Consider the following 17,175-nt stretch of genomic DNA (forward strand, 5'->3'; position numbering starts at 1 on the left):
AACATTTAAATAAACTAGAAGTACCTCATGGAGGTGGTATGCCTCTGCGAGGTTGGGTGCCTGTTTGTAGCAGATGTAGAGGTAGAGGTTATGGGTGCTTTGTAGTAATAATGGCAATGTTTGGGAAGGTCAGTGTTGGGAGTTCACAGGCAAAACTTACACAAGATCACAGTGGCCTTGACCTTTGATCTCTGACTTCCAATACATATTGACTCCATCTTTGACAAGCAGTGGTAATATGTGCAAAGTTTAAATAACATCAGTCAAAGCACTGTAGAGATAACACATTCTGAAGCACAACATTTGCATTAAGGTCACAGCGACCTTGACCTTTCACCTCTGACCTCCACAATCTAATCAGTTCATCCTTGAGTCATAGTTGACATTTGTGCAAAGTTTGAAAGCCATCCCTCAAACGGTTCTTATCGCATTACCATCCAAAACATAAATTTGGTCATAGTGACCTTGCCCTTTGATCTTTGACCAAACTCCTTTCAGATCAGCCTTAAGTCACAGTCAACATTTGTGCACAGAGAGACCTCAAAGCGTTCTTGAGATATCGCGCATGGAAGAATCCGGGATGGACGGACAGACGGACAACCCAAAAACATAATACTTCCAGCCTTTTTTTTTCTTTTTGTCCTTCAGTTTGTAACATACTGTCACATATTGTGCAGTTAGGTTCACTGCATGTCCCTCTCCTAACAGAAGCTGTAGCTTTTCACTGTCACTTTCACTGTATCCAGCTCTGTGAAGTTTGAGATTAACAAATCAAATTTCTTACAGTATTCCACTTTGATATTATTATAAATGTCACATTTTAAGAGGAGGTGCATCTCTATCTCCACCTGACCTGTTGTGCAGTGATTCTTTTCTCTGTTGGTATCCAGGACTTTGTGTGTCATCCTTTCTCTATGGTTAGACTGTGGTCACTGAGTCTGTATTTGGTTTGTTTTAAACAGTCTATGATTTGGTCAGGGTCTGTCTCTGCTTTGTGTCTCTGACAGTAAAGAGATACTCTGCCAATTTATATTCATGGTTTTATGGCCAGATAGCAATTAAGTTTGTTTTGAATTTTGGTTTGATTCATCCAATGTTCCAGAAAGGCATCTTTTGTTAATTTAATCATTTGGTTTACTCTGATTAGTGGTTGGAAAGCAGTGCTGGTCTGAGGTGGAATAGTACTTGGTGTTATTTGATCAGTGAGTCTCAGGACCAGCTGACCAAAGGGATTCTTTAGGAGGTTTGAATTAGTATGTCTAGTTTATAAAATGTTTGTTTCAGTGCATTCAGTGCCAGACTAAAGTTACCTGAGCTCCAGGTAATCATGATAGAGGGTATGATCTACACGAGTGATCAAGACTTTAGATTTGTTGAAGCTGACTGTCCAGTTCTGACAGTCTTGCTCCAGGAGGCCTAGGTGCTTCTGTAGTCCTTGATGTGTGGGTGGCAGCAGCACAGAGCAAGGATTTAACTTCTTTATTGTTAAGGGTTGAGCCAGGAGCTCCTGTTTGTTCCAGCAGTCCTGCTAGGTCATTAATATAGATATTAAACAGAGCTGGAGACAAGCTGTTGCCCTGAAAGATGCCTTTCTCTTAACTAAAGAGATCTGTAGTTTTGTTGCCAATTTATACTCCACATTTATTGCTGTCAAACAGTGACTTAATTATGTCATAAAATTTGCCCCCTACACCACGTTGGAGAATTTTATAATACAGTCCTTCTTGCCAAATAGAATCATAAGCCTTTTTAAAATCAATGAAACATGCAAACATTACCCTTGTTTTTTTTTCTTGTGAATTATGATTAATTAGAGCGTGTAGAGAGTAAACATGGTCAGTAGAGGAGTGATCTAAAAAGCCAGTTTACTCAGGGCCTTGTCTTCATCAAACTGCAGGAGGGATAATGCTGCAAAAACCTGTCCCAGATTATTGCTCATACAGATGCCTCTGTAGTGGTTAGGGTCTAATTTATCTCCACTCCCATGAATTAAGAAACAAAACCCCTGGCTCCAGATCTCAGGAAAGCAGCCTGACTGAAGAACAAGACTGAACAACTGAAGCAGGGTCTGTCTCAGCTCAGGGCTACTGTGTCTCAGCATCTCTGTCCTGATGCCGTCAGGTCCACATGCTTTGCCAGACTTCTTATGTAGTTTTCTAATTTTCATTGTAATTAGGTAATCAGGGGGCGGTTTGATTATATTTGATTGTTGATTTATGGAGATTGAATGAAATTTGCTCATGTAGTTTTTCAAAATTATCTTTCTCTGTGTTACTGTTTTGTAGGGTTGTCATTTTTGTTGTTAAAGTCGTTCCATCTCTCCCAGAACTGATTTTGATCAGTGAACTCCTCCATTTCTCTTAGTTTCTGATCATGATGTTTTCTCTTATGTCTTAGTGTCTGCTTTGCTGGCTTATTTAAGAGAAATCTTATTTTCTGTATTTTTTGTAACAGACATTTTTTTGTGGTTTGGTTGAAACCCTACAGAGAAGAACAAATTAATTAGACCAGTAATTTCAGGTGAAGTGACCACATTTTAAAATAATTTTTAAATCTCTTCACCCCCCAGGGGTCCATTTATATTGTTTGTTAATTTTATGTAATGTACAGGGCTAAGGTTCTGTTAAAAAATATATTTGCATTAAATTCATGAGCAACCTACAAGCACGGCAAAAAATTAACTAAATGTGGTTGACTGACTACCATGGCAGCATTAAGCATGTCCCAGCTACACTGTTTAGTGTCCCCTGGAAACATTCTTTTTTTGTTGTAACCTGTGCTACTTGTGGCTTCCTGTATTTGGTTGAGTTTTCTGTATTTGCAACCTTTGCTGTATTTGGTTGTAATTTATCACTTATGCAGCACATGTGTTATCATGTTTTATCTGTTTACATGTGCTTTCTTACATTGTAGAGCTTAAGCTCTCAGAGCTCCTATATGAATGCCCAACCCCAACCCCCCCTTCCCCAACACACACACACACACACACACACACACACACACACACACACACACACACACACACACACACACACACACACACACACACACACACACACACACACACACACACACACACTATTTTTCCAAAGTATATAGGATATATTAATTGTACTGTGAACAACAAATAGTAGTACTTAAGTATACTATACACGCTATGTTTTGTTAACACACACAGTAACATGTGCCTGTGAACTATATAAATGTCACAACAGCTGTGCAATGGTGAAAGGTTGAACTGTCAGAAACTAGAACAATCTAATTTTTAATACAACTGTGGTAAATTCATTGGACTGCAAAAAACATTCAATTTATTAATCAAAACATATTTGTGTCATTGTAATGACAGTGTCATGATATAGGTATCAGTGTATTAAACTATGTCTCAACACGCCTTGTTTTATCTAATGTTTTTTTGCTTTCATTACACAGTTGCAGATCATATGGTAAAGTATAGTAATGCTGTATTTTGTAGAATTTGCACACCTTTCTTAGACAGCCCTCTTTTTTTCTATAGTCATTCCAAGTAAGCAAATTCTGAATAAAATAACACAATATATTCCTTTCACTACAATTCATCCCATCCCTACACCACAGGGAGAGAGGGAGAGAGAATGAGGGAGCGGTTATGTGTGTGATAACCACAGCTGGCCTGCTTCTGAGCTTAATTTCTGTCAGCAATTACATCACATGCTATTAAATTACAGCTTGATTATGTATTTAAATGTAATTTGAAATCAAAACTCATTTAGTTCAAAAGCATAAAGTTTATGAATAGACTAAATATATCTGCACATTAGCTAAAACAGCTGTGTAGTTAGTCTGAGTTTGAGCAGAGCTTTTTGTGAGTTGAGTGAACTGTGCAATAGAAAAACAGTGAAAGTTAAACAGCTGAACCCAGTTCAAGAGCTGCTGACAGGGAAAAAACAATGCAGCCAATCAAAACACCATGAATTAGCATAATGAAAGCTGACTGGTTGAGAAGGACAGGAGGGAATAATGGCCTTGTCCTAAATGGTGCCCTAGCACCGTGGTTCTTTGCTGAGTGTGCACTTTTAGTAGTGATGTCAACAATGGTGTGTTGCGGTGCATGAGTACTCAAGGATGCATGGATTTAAAACTGCATCCTTGCAACCCCCTTGACAAAATGGGTGTTTAAATTTGACACAGGGCAACATTTTCACTGTCTACAAGTGAGATCCCACTGCTTTCGGAACAAATGTTAGCAGTCCAAATCAAAAGGACCTGTCAAACACAGCTGGGTGTATTGAAAATATCCATCTACTAAACTAAGAAACTAAGCAGGTCGGTCTAATTACTATTTTTCCTTCAAGCTTTAGTACCATGATATTAACAGCTGCATGTATAGGGAGTTCATATATGTGTGTTTGCTGGATAACAGTGTCCATCCTTATAAACCTGGACCCAGATGAAACAGAAAAATGGAAAGATGCTGATACACAAGACTTGTAGATTGTCAACACAAAAGGTTGGCTCTAAATAAAAGCTAATTCAGATTAATTGAATTCATCTAAATTTTTCAGTTGTATCAGCCATGGCTTGACAAACAAGTCAAGGTGTAAAATCGGTAACATCAAATAAACTGATGTTGAGTGCTTTGGTTTTTTTAAGGTTACATTAAAGAAAAATACAAAGACAAGACAAAGCAAAACATTTGTCAGATTATTTACATTTCTATTTGGGTGCTTCACCTTAACACCTGTGCTTTGCAGCTGAGTTTCGTCACGCAGCACTTCTATTCCACTCCACTAGATGTCACTAACAAAAACTCACCACCATGTCAGGTGAGGATTTTATTTTGAAATTCGGGACCGGAACTCTATCGTTGGTTGGCTGCCTTGGGAAGTGTGTCAGCTAGAGAGAGGCAGAAATTGAATAAAGTCAATAATACACACTGAATAAAAATGGCCGGAACAGCTTCAGTAGCTGGTGAAGTGTTCGTCGATGCTTTGCCATATTTTGACCAAGGTTACGATGCAGCAGGTGTCAGAGAAGCGGTGAGTGGACACGAAGTTCGTTTGAATCAGACCGGGAATTTGCTAACCGCAACATGTTAGCTTAGCTAACCATGCTGTACATAAAGATGGATGGAATCGACACACTGGGACGTTTTAGTAACAGTTCAGTATCGCTTTAAGCAGTTAAAAACTGCGCCTAATTTGCTCACAGTTAGCTAAATTAATACGTGTGACAGGTAGTGTTTCATTTTAGCTCATAGCTCACTGGGCTTAAGAGTAGTTACAGTGTACAAAAGTATGTGTACAGACTGAAGCTCACTCCTGTTAGGAAAGTCAAAAAGATAAACACACTTTAAGTTAGTTTTCCAGGTCCTTTAATAGAAGAAATTACTTTTGTGTTCTTACATTTATCATTCTGTCTTTAATACCCCTCAAAAAGCATGTCCAAATGTATGTATGTATATGCTCCTGTCAGTCTGTGTTTTATTACCACAGTACAATAACTAAACGAATGTTCAGCAACAATACAGTACAGACCATGTGAGCACAAGGTATTCTATAATAATTAAGGTTTAAAACTAGATTTTAACTCATTAAGGCTTAAGACCTTTAATGATAAGCTCAGTTGCGCATCATCACACCTAATGTAGACTGTCATTTCACAGTGTCTGTGAAGCTGAGTTGTTTTTGTTCCCCTGAAAGCAGCGTGTGTCCATTTCATTTGGTTTATGATCAGGCCTGTTTAGTTTGGATGTGTCTGTTGGTCAGAAGTGAGTGTGTCGCACAATTTGAAGACCATTTACAAAACTTACAGATGCTTTGACGCACTACAGTAAACTGCTAGTGTTCGACTACCAGTTGAAAACAGCAGGTGTGTAAAGTAAATAAAAATTGTCAAGAAAACTGGAGGAAGAAAATTGATTTAATATTTCAGTGCAAAACATCTTATGCTTTTGCAGGAGGGGGTGTGGAAAGTTAGGAATAAAATGCCCCCTCAGTGATCTCTTAAATCAGGGTCTAAAGTAGTAAGAAAACTTTTTTGTCATATTCCTTTATTTGCACTTCAGGCTTGTCTCATCATGTGGATAGGACAGTTTCAGATACACCCTCTAGGCTGTTATGGATAAAATTAGTATCACGTCTTGTGGTTTAAGTCAGGTATAGGAAGTTATGTGAGCTGAAAGAGTCAGTTTCTTTTTTCATTTAACGATGACATAACACTGAGGAGTGAATCTCAGGCCTTCTTGACACATTATTGCCTGTGTTAGGTCTGAATACAGTTTCAGGTGCGTTTCTACTTTCTTCTTATGTAAGATTATATGGAAATGGTAAAAAATCTATTGGTAGTTAAATGCAAATGCAAGTTTAATTAGAGAATCACCTGTACCAGATGGATGTTGAGACATGTATTTTTCTATGCAAAATTTGATTCTCCTTTGGTCTCCAGGCTGCAGCGTTGGTCGAGGAAGAGACCAGAAGGTACCGACCGACCAAGAACTACCTGAGTTACCTGCCCACACCTGACTTCTCTGCTTTTGAGGTGATAAACTCCTCAAACCTCTGAAACCTCCTTGGTGGCTTCGACCAGTGTGACAAAAAAATAACAGCATTTCTTACTTCTTATCGCCCTTCAGACAGAAATTATGAGGAATGAATTCGAACGGCTTGCGGCTCGGCAGCCCATGGATCTCCTGAGCATGAAGAGGTAAACACTGCAGGATCCTGTGCTGGAGCCTCATGATAGTTTAAACAGAATTTGTACTTTTTCCTTCCTTTGCTTCAGAGGACAAATTGTATGTGCTTTAATTTAAAATATACCGCTCAGAGAGGTATTACAGTATTTGTAATGATGAATATATTTTAAACTTTTTCAGCCTATTTACATTCATACATTGTCCTGATGTGAATCATCTGTGAAGTGCTAAACTACTGTTTGAACAGTAAACATTGTCTTGTAACAAACCAAATTAATTCACAAATTCCCAGAGTGTTGTCTTCCATAGTGATATCTTCCAGTGTCTTATTTCATCCAACCAGTCGTCCTAAGCCCAAAGAAGTTTAGTTTACTGTGACAGAATACTAAAGGAAAAAAACTTTTAACTTTTTTAAACTTTATTCACATTTAAAAGCTGGAACAAGTGAAATTTTTGCCAATTAATTTTTTCTCTGTGGCTCCAAATGTTGTTGATCTCATTTGACCTTTTTCTTCCCTGTGGAGATATGAGCTGCCAGCGCCTTCAGCAGGACAGAAGAACGACATTACAGCGTGGCAGGAGTGTGTCAACAACTCAATGGCCCAGCTGGAGCACCAGGCAGTCCGCATTGAGAACCTGGAGCTCATGTCACAATATGGAACCAACGCATGGAAAGTTTACAATGAGTATGTGACAGCAGCCTTTTTTTCTCACAGACAGTAACTCAGTGTTTAATTAGTCTAAAGACCACTGACGTTATGTTGTCTTCCTCCTGCAGTAACTTGGCCTTCATGATTGAGATGGCACAAAAGGAACTTCAGAAATTCAGGTGAACAATAGGACATTTTTTGCTTGCTAAAAGTGTTATTAAATATGTATTTTTTCACATTAAACTATTTTACTTTTTTTTGGGGTACACAGAAAGCAAATTCAGGATATAAACTGGCAGCGTAAGAACGATCAGTTGGCAGGAGGAGCCAAACTGCGAGAGCTGGAGTCAAAGTATGTGCATGTTTATATCACGCTACATAGGGAATGTGTGTAGGTTAGATTTCCCTCTGTCTTAACATCTGTATCTGTCCCTCAAACAGCTGGGTGTCTCTGGTCAGCAAGAACTATGAGATCGAGCGGGCCATCGTCCAGCTGGAGAATGAAGCCGCACAGCTCAGGCAACAGCAGGGGGACGAGAACAAGGAGAATATCCGACAGGACTTCTAGAGCAGCAGCAGCTTTCACCCTCAGAGAACTGATCTACAAACTAATGATCCCTCAGTCAAACAGATTTCGTCTTGTACCATAAGGCTTACTGGACTAAGAAGCCAGAGGAGTGAAATTACCCGTATGGAGGAGTTTTAATGTGAAACTGCATCCTCCAACAACTTTGATACTCAGAAGGAGCTGTCCAGAAACCTCAGTGACAACACACATTTTAAAAGACCTCACACCTCTTATTCTACTGTACAGACTGTGGTGGAATATGGTGTAATGCGACTTTTTGAGTGTACTTTTATTTTTTTTTTTCCCCCCCAAGAATCACAGATGCTTAAAGCAAGACTATGCACAGTTTGCAGAAAAGATGGAACACATTCACCTTCCAGTAAAGCTGAATTCAAGTGATAAAACACACACCTTTACTTTAGTATTCTCATGCAGGGTTTCCCACAGGTTGCAAATTTACTTGTGGTGGTGGGTGACGCGGCGTGTGACCGATGCATATGATGAGTGTAACCCAGGTTATTTTCTAAATGCCTCATGGTAGCTTATGGTGGCTAATGCTAGCTAGGTTTAGATAGATATTGTTGTGTAACTGGCATTGTGGAGACTCCTTTCTCCTTGTGCTACTGTTGTATCAGCATTAGCATTTAATATTATTTCATAAATGCCATGTAACATTATTCAGCTACAGTTACATAGTCTTACTTCAACATGCGATTTATACCAGCATGTAGGTTTCAGTCTCTCAGGCTGCCTACCAACATAGGAGTGTGTTTAGAATTGAGTGTACATAGTGTGTCAAGTCTGTTGATCACAAAATTAACTCTGTGAGTCCTTGCCTTGACTTCCATTCATGTTATTTTTATGATGTTTTAATAAAATGAACATTTCTTATATTTCGTAGTATGTGAATTGGATTATTTCTCACGTCTGATATAACTGTACATGCAAACTGACTTTAATGTGTGGTACATTTCTGCTTATGTGTTTTACATTTTTGAAAGTACTTCTGTTTGGCACATTCAAGTAAACATCCAGTTTGTCAGAAATCATGGCTTTATTCTCGTGGAAATTATGAAACACCATTTGTCGAATTATCAACACGTCAAGAAGCAAATGCTCAACGACCCGTTAGAGAAAAAACTCCACTCTGAACCCTCGGCCTGCACCCCCACCAGAGCTATCAGACCCATAACAGTAGTGTGAGTCCAGTGTAATACTCCCAACGGTTAGGATTTTTTTTTTTTTTTTTTATCATTCATCTATCTTGGTTTAATAATTACACATCTGGCATACAACAGTTTGACCACTCAAATATGGTGGAGAGGTCTAGTTAGAATAACAGCCAGTCAAATATTTAATTGTACGTTAACCGATTATAAAGCTAGGCAAAGATGAATTATGTGCCCTGTAACTTATCAGCCACAGTCAGTGAGGGGATGGGATGTATTCAAAGGCGAAATAACATTTACACTTGCCAGTGATACAATCCAACAGCACTGCACAGCCTCAGCTGCTGTGTGATTACAAAGTTGAATCAACACGCCTCTACCAGAATCAAAACACCTGAGCTGCACAACACGACTGATGGCTGAGTTTCATTGAATTGCATTAACATATACTGGGTGTTTTTTTGTTTTCTGTCTCCAGGGAATCATTTTGCACAAGGAGTAGCCATGTTTGCTTTGTATATTGAAACCTCAGTGTTTTGCTAAAATGTGCCATTTGTCTGTTGATGTTAATGATTCAATTTGTTGTATTTAGGTTATTTTTTCCAGCACTGTGAGAAATTACTAAAGAAGGAAATACGTCACCCTGGATGATATGCAATATATCATCTGATGCACATAAACAGTAAATACTCTTTTATTAGTTTTTATTGCCACATTCCTTACACAGTGTGCATAACGATCATTCATCTGCCGCTCTTCCTTCACTTCCATCTTTGGTCAGATCGAACAAACAGAATGATCTGAACATCTGAATAAACATTAACTCAATCTGTGGCAAATCAAAAGGCCCAGCTGCACGAGATTATCTGCATGGCTGTCGTGGAAAGCCAGATGTCCAGCATAGAAAGGGGATAGGTAGCGTAGGTAGACCGGCTCTGAGGAGTTTCTACATACACCAACACCAACCAGGGATTGAACTGAATCAAAACCCAACGAAAATACTGAAAGCCGCGTTCTTTCACTCTCTGTCGTTTACAACTTTCACACGTCTCACACGCACACACACGAATTTGCAGGCACCGTTATACTGTTTGGAAAGAAACTATAGGGTTCTAGGAAAAGTTATCCGCTGTAACTGAATCATATTTGACTATGTGCAAAACTTTGTGGACAGCATCAGCCACCGGTAGCTGGAGTAGCGGCAGGTAATTTTGGCCATGCTCCAGTCTATATACTGAGAGTGTTGAGAGCTGGTACTAAAGTAACCGCTTCCGGCAGGTTCTGGTTCTGGTCCACGCTTCCTTTGCTCTGGAGAAACTTCTGCCGATGCCTCTCCTCCTGACGCTTCTTCTTCTCTTGCCTCTGCTGCTCTTTCCTCTGCTTGTTAGATACCTGGGAATGATGGAAACAAAAACATGTTTGTAAGTAACTTCATTTTGACCGAGATGTTTAATGAATAAAATGAATTCTAACGTAAAAGAGACTCGGGTTACAATTAATTTGGTGAGATAGGCTGTGAAACAAAATGGCAGTTAACAGGAATCCCTAAAACTGAAACTTTTGTGTCAGATGAAAAATTCCTCCTTTGAGTCCACCTTAAGTTTTTGTACATTGCTGCCCTCTGCTGAGTGCTTGTGCTCACTGCAGTCTGTGGCTGCAGCTCTGCAGGCTGAGCAGGATCCCGAGGCACACTGGCCCTGGCAGGACTGGCCCAGCACAGAGCCAACTAGCCATTCAGCATTGATGGTTGCCGCACTCAGCTGGAGGAGATTCTCCTCATCACCTAAAGCAGAAAACACAAACATAAAGACATGTATATAACAAGTCAGTGTGATACAATAGTCACTGTCACAATCAGAAAACCAGTCTACACAAGCACAGGCTGATCTGTCTATGTTATCACTGGACAACGTAGCTGAAAGGACAAGTCTGAATGCATGATGGTTATAAAGTCTGCAACAAAGTTGGTTCCTAGTTGCTCTCTTTTGCCTTGACAGTCTAATCCTTCCTGCAGCTAATGAGTCCAGTCTAACTTCTGACCCTGGATTCCTCGATTCTTGATGGAGCTCAGGATCACGTTGTCCTCCTCCGAGGCCGTGGGGGAAGGGTTTTTCTGCCTGTCCCTCTGACCATCCCCGAACTCACGCTGCTGGCCTCGTGAATTCTGCATGTTCTGGCGACGGCAAAGGCAAGAAATCATCAGAAACACATTAGTAGAGCTAGCCTCAATAGGTGTACCATTACAACACTCAAGCCTGTAAATGTTTAACATGACACATTCTTCACATCTACAGATGCAGGCCTGGAATTTACTATATGATTTCAGCTATTACAATATATACCTCTATGCGGAGCTGAGCAGGACTCTCAGAGTTGTCTCCGATCCGCCTCACACTGTCATAATGATCTCCGTAACGGTAGGCAATGTGTAGCTCTCTGCACACCTGCTTCTCTGCACCATTTATCTAAAATTAAGACATAACATATAAACTGTGTGGTGTACCAAAAAGGTGTTCGATATCACAGAGTAGCAGCACATTAGATTACATGGTGTCATTTTAAAGTCTCTGCCTGTCCCTACCTCCCACAGCGGTGTGTTCAGCTGATGGATGACCACTTTCACCTGCTGACTGCGAGCAAAGGCCACAATAGCGTCATTGCCAGCAAAAGTACCAGGCTGCGAAAGGTTGGACACTGGGTGGAAGGAAACAAAAACATTTACTCACAAGATAAACCTAAGCAGTGATCAGTTTAACCAACAAATAAGTTTTGCCCTAGTTTGTACTTGTTTTTTCGAATGATATGCATCCTGAAGCACAAAAATGACAGGAAGTCTGAAAACATGAATACTATTTGTGTAGCAAAACTGTGTTCTTTATATCATCCCTATACTATGTCTGTGAATGTTCTCATTCATCCAGGTCATAGTTCTCTCTTTGAAAATTGAATCGAAAATTGAATTGAAGGCACTAGTCTGACTTGGTCAGACTAGTGCGGACTAGATAGACCGATGCGTATGAACTGATGAAGCCCCTTGGATAAGAGGCGAAACGTCTTCCCAGACAAACATATGTCCAGTTGCCTTCGATTCAATTTTCAAAGAGATCCCTATACTATGAATCACCTAGGAACCCCCCTGGGGTTGGGAACAACTGATAAACACAATCTGCTGCTCCATTGCAAGCAGAAGTGATGACCACCAGGGGTCAGCGCATAGTTGCTGCTCAAAACTCTCTCTTTTAAAGCAATAGACTCAGCATTTAAAGTAACATCACATAATTGTTCATTGTCAGAGAGATATTAGTAAAAGTCTCTTATCTGATCACAGTCTTTTTATTTCCTTTTGTTGATTTAGTCAGTGTCGGACACTGGGTCATTTTCTTACAGTGCTGTGAGAAGGGCACGTCATCCTCGACAAAGGGTTCAAAGTCTTGTCGATGAGACATCATATACTGAACAGTCTCCTGGCGAAGCCGCAGGTGACCCCGGGAGTGACCCTCTAACTGGTCGCCTAGAGCTCTGAACAGGCAGTTTCTGCAGGATATAAAGCCAAAATGAAAGTTCCTCAGTGATAAAGCTGGCAGCATGTTTCAATCAAAGGCTCATATCATTGCCATTGCCAGCTAATGCCGTTGTTACAGCCGGCATTAGCTGGAAAAGTTATACGTTTTGGATAATAACCTTTGGCCCAGTGACAAACATGACTGATGAATATTGACAAACTATGGCACTTGTGACATTTGCCTTTACTATGCAGCAGCACAGGCAAGTACTTTAGTTAACAGTCCATTGTTATTGTTATTGTGGGATAGGGAGAAATAGACATGGAGGATGGAGACATTATGTTCCTCCTGGTTAGTAATGCTGAAACAGATGTCGCCAGCTTGTAACTAAGCTTTCAGCACATATACAGAATATATACAGTTAAAGACACCGAAATGTTACATTATCAGTGGTGCTAAAGGACAACAAAGATGGAGACAAAGCACATCTGTTTCTGGTTCTCACCCATCTCCAGGGACTTCTCTCAGCTTGAGCCCCAGTGCCTGGAGCTGATTGGAGAAACTGACAAATTCTGCCCCTTCATCACCATCCTGAGCCCGGTTTTTGCGGTCTTTTACAATGGCACGGCGTGCTGCCCGCTCGTCCCTCTTGCGTTCCAGTTCATTCTTTTTATTGCTCCGCACGGGTTTGGATGTCTGTTTCCTAGACATGCTGGCTGCAGTTGTTTCTGCAGGCCTACAACACCAAAGTATGTCTTCTTATAGTAATGAGCTGGCACTTGTATCAAGCACTGCTCCACATCTGGAACCTATTAAAAATACACAGAAACAGAGGTGTGGGGTGGGCAAGTTTTCAATGTATAAAAAGACGTGCTTTAGTTTTCCCCGAACATCATAGTATACTAAAGGTGTCATTAGACCCAGTTAGTTTTCTGTAAAGCTTTAATTCGCAAGAGAAGAACATCCCACCGTAGTCTGTCCTTGTTATAGAAGACATACCAAACTCCAGTAGGAGATGTGGCGCTTTTATGCTGGGATTCTTACACTATAGACATGGACAGTATCTGGTAAACCATGAGCAATCTATTTAGTCTGATTCTCTAGTGCATACTGGGAAAGTCAAAATATAAAATATGTGTTTGCATTGCAAACTGGATAGTCAACTGGGAAAGTCAAAATATAAAATATGTGTTTGCATTGCAAACTGCCGCTCTTCACGGTGAATGGAAGCAGATTTTCTGAGCAACAGAAAAACCGAGTGTCATATCTATCTAATCCCTTACGTGAGGTGATATTTGGTGTAAGCGTTTACCACAACTGAAGACTGAATACAACATAAAAGGGGAAAAAAAACATCTTAAATCAGTGTTTTCACGTTTTAGGGAGGAAATTTTTCTGAGATAAAATGTGATATGACCGCTTCTTAACAGTATTATTTTGAATTTAAATTCTCTGCGGCGTTACTACTGAAGCTACAAAACAATGTAACTTGTTTCGTTACATAGCCAACTAGACAGTAGTACTAAGATTAAGTAAGGTTAAGTTAGTAGTTGAAAGTTAATTCCTAAAAACTAGTACTATTCAGTAGTGTTAGCTAATGTTACTTTAGCTGACTCAGACCGAGTATTATCGGTTTCAGGTGTGCTATCATGAAGTTCGACAGCTAGCAGCTAGCTAGCATTCACGGCTGCATATTACATAACAAAACGTTTCTGCTCGCTTGTAGCACTCACTACATAGTAAGCGTCTAAATAACATGGCGTTGTTAAAAGACTAATACCTACCTTTAACACGATGTGTTCGACGAGATATGTCTTTGTATCGTTTCTTCTTTATTTATTTATATTTTGGCTCAGAAGGGTAATGTAATGATTGTCGTTTTTGTTTACAAGTGATGTTCCGCATACGTATCTACGTGTACGTCAAAACGTACGGAAAGAGGAATGGGCCAAACGGCAGAGGCGATTAAAAATTTGTATTGGGCTGATGGTAGCAGCAGATTTCTTAAATGAATGCACAAAAATTTTTATATTTGCTAACTTTTGTTTTTTAGCAACACACAGGACTTGACAAGTTTGAAAAATAGGAATTTGTAATGTGCATTGGTATCAGCACACTCATTCTGTGAGGGTACAATCAATCAAAGGATTGTCAGCAAACTAATCAATTTATCAATGTAACAATTAGATACGTTGTTCTATCTATCTATATGTCTGTCTATCTATATATGTGTTTGATAATTGCGACAAGTCAGAAAGCTGTGAGTCATTTTATATTACAGACTGTGACTCAGGACAAAGTAGGAGGTTGAGTTACGATTTTGAAAGAAATTTTGCATCTGAAAATCCCTCCACCATTCTACTCTCCCCAACCCTTAGAAAATCTACTCACCACCAACTCCTTCTGATGACTCCACAAGCTAGAGAATATAATGTGGGGGAGGAGTGGGCTGAGAAGCAATAAACAGGATGTTTGCAATGTAAAAAAGACCAGCAGACACTCTGAGACAAAAAAAAAATAGCCTGAAGACTTAAAACTGCATCAGAAAACCAGAGGAAGCAGTGAGACTATTCTATTTCCTAAAACTAAAAAAAAAAGAAATAAATTTGTACCAAACCAGTTGGTGAAAGAAACAGGACATACAGATGCAAGTTCGTATGTGTTTTATTATAGAGCTCAGTGAGTAATGGCATTGTGTGTGAGCAGATGTAATTGCCTGAAGGTTATCCTATGCATTTCTGCGTGTGCAGCAATCAGTCACCTGAGTGGAGCAGAAGAGCAATCAGCCAAGTGTGGACAACATATCATTTATACTGTACATGTACAGTATGTGTGTGTGTGTGTGTGTGTGTGCATGTGTGTGTGTGTGTGTGTGTGTGTGTGTGTGTGTGTGTGTGTGTGAGAGAGAGAGAGAGCAAGAGAGTGAGTCCAAACAGGGTACATCAAATCACTGTGGAAGCGCCTTTTTGACTTGATACCAGACTGAAATAGAACATTCTTTTCAACTGATGTTGTGATGTTACATTTTTAACTCGTGCACTTTTTTTTTTTTTTTTTTTTTTTTAGAAACTTACAATCTTTGCAGCTTCACTAAGTTGCTCAAGGGTTTTTTTTGGACATAAGGTTATTCGTATGGATACCACCTGGAAAAAACTATGGTTATGAAACCATAATCAACCTCTTGGCCTGTGCTAATATCTAATGTGAAGAAATGCCTCTGTGCACTGAGAAATCTGAGTTCCTGCAAAAGGCAAAAACTACATTTTTTTTCATCCTAACTGCTTTAACACATAGACAGATTGCACTGTTCATTTCATAACAGCCAATAGCCTACATAAAGGCTCGCAGCTGTGATAAAGTGGAAGAGGTTTCCTACTCTGGTCTCTTCCAGTTTTGCGGAGTAATGTCTGTATGCAAATATTGCAATTTTCAGTAAAATGAAGGAAGACAACCCACAGGAGGTTGACAAAATGACTGCAGAGAGGCCTAGACTTTAAAGGTTCATTTCACCTAATTCAAAGAAAAGCATTTTCCAATTCACGGATAGTGGAGTCTACTGTAGCCATGCAGGTAGCTAATATATTTAGGTTTTCAGGTATTTGATTTACCTGAAAAAGAGCTTCTAAGACAAAGAAAAGGAAAAGAAATGTTGCAACTGAATTTTTTGAAACATCATTTTCTCTGTATTGGACACCACATATGAAATTTCATGCACTCATATCGGAGCGGCAGCAGAAACCTAAGACACAAATATCTTAAAATCTCAACAAAACCAAAACTGCCTGCCCGTGTAGATATGACCAAATGGGAAAATGTGATTTTTTTGTAACTAAATTGACCCTTTAAATGTGAACTGAATTACTACAAGCTCTGCTACAAAAGGGGCCTTATCAGCTTGCATGTCCTCTGCTTGTTTGTGCAGCTATTCAGAGCTTTGTTGGATGTTTCGTGCATCTAAGTGCAAGTGATTGGCCGACCACCTTTATAGCTGACAAATGCTGTTAACTCACAGTCAGCCTTGTGTTTGTAGCTGCACTCACAACTGTGACTGTTCTGGACACAGTTTTCTTACTATCAAATGTTTACTATATCCACATTCTACCCCCTGTAGATTTTAATTAGAGTGTGCTACACTGGTACCTAGCTTGCCTGTGTTTCTTCACTGGGGGAGGTCGAAATGAAGGAGCACTAGCGGTGCGCCTGTGGGTGACAACAGCAGATGTTTTTGAATCCTGCACCCTCAAAGACAAAGAATAGTACAAGAGCGGTTGTTGATTATTTTGTTACAGTGTTTCCCTTTTGGTAGTTAATACAACACGCATGTAAAATGTTATGTTTTTTTTACAGAGAATCAGAAAATGTTTTCCACTTTATCAGCCGGTAAATGCAGGCTGCTCTGTGGACGCTGTCCATGGTGCTGAGACCATGTATGTCACTGTTCACTGTATATCACTATAGTGATTACATTAGGAATTAACATGATGCATTTCTCTGTTCTCTGTTGATGTTTATTTGTCATATTGTTACTGAGCCTGATGAGTTGAACTTGACACGTTTGGGGAAACTGTTGGCCTTGATTTTACTTTGACATTTCTCCTCGGGTTCACATTTT

General features: G+C 39.7%; 2 protein-coding genes across 3 annotated transcripts; one reads left to right on the forward strand and one right to left on the reverse strand.

Annotated features, from left to right (window-relative positions):
- Positions 1–4,840: 4,840 nt before the first annotated feature.
- bcas2 (BCAS2 pre-mRNA processing factor) lies at positions 4,841–8,784 on the forward strand. Its single transcript, XM_041060264.1, has 7 exons — positions 4,841–5,018; positions 6,427–6,519; positions 6,614–6,684; positions 7,198–7,359; positions 7,452–7,502; positions 7,595–7,675; positions 7,765–8,784. Exons 1-7 carry the CDS (start codon positions 4,926–4,928, stop codon positions 7,889–7,891), a joined length of 678 nt encoding a protein of 225 aa, XP_040916198.1. The 5' UTR covers positions 4,841–4,925; the 3' UTR covers positions 7,892–8,784.
- A 965-nt stretch (positions 8,785–9,749) lies between these two features.
- On the reverse strand, positions 9,750–14,481 carry otud3 (OTU deubiquitinase 3). Of its 2 annotated transcripts, none has more exons than XM_041060240.1 (8): positions 14,348–14,481; positions 13,069–13,372; positions 12,446–12,594; positions 11,642–11,754; positions 11,403–11,525; positions 11,101–11,233; positions 10,656–10,843; positions 9,750–10,452 (listed from the first exon to the last, which is right to left on the reverse strand). In XM_041060240.1, the coding sequence occupies exons 2-8, from the start codon at positions 13,272–13,274 to the stop codon at positions 10,288–10,290; spliced, it is 1,077 nt and encodes a 358-aa protein (XP_040916174.1). In that variant the 5' UTR covers positions 13,275–13,372; positions 14,348–14,481; the 3' UTR covers positions 9,750–10,287. The 2 variants fall into 2 exon arrangements, with proteins under 2 accessions (XP_040916174.1, XP_040916184.1); XM_041060250.1 differs by having other exon boundaries at positions 10,311–10,452; positions 10,703–10,843.
- Between the last annotated feature and the right edge of the window lie 2,694 nt (positions 14,482–17,175).

This window comes from Toxotes jaculatrix, chromosome 2, assembly GCF_017976425.1.
Source record: "Toxotes jaculatrix isolate fToxJac2 chromosome 2, fToxJac2.pri, whole genome shotgun sequence".
Taxonomy (NCBI): Eukaryota; Metazoa; Chordata; class Actinopteri; family Toxotidae; genus Toxotes; species Toxotes jaculatrix.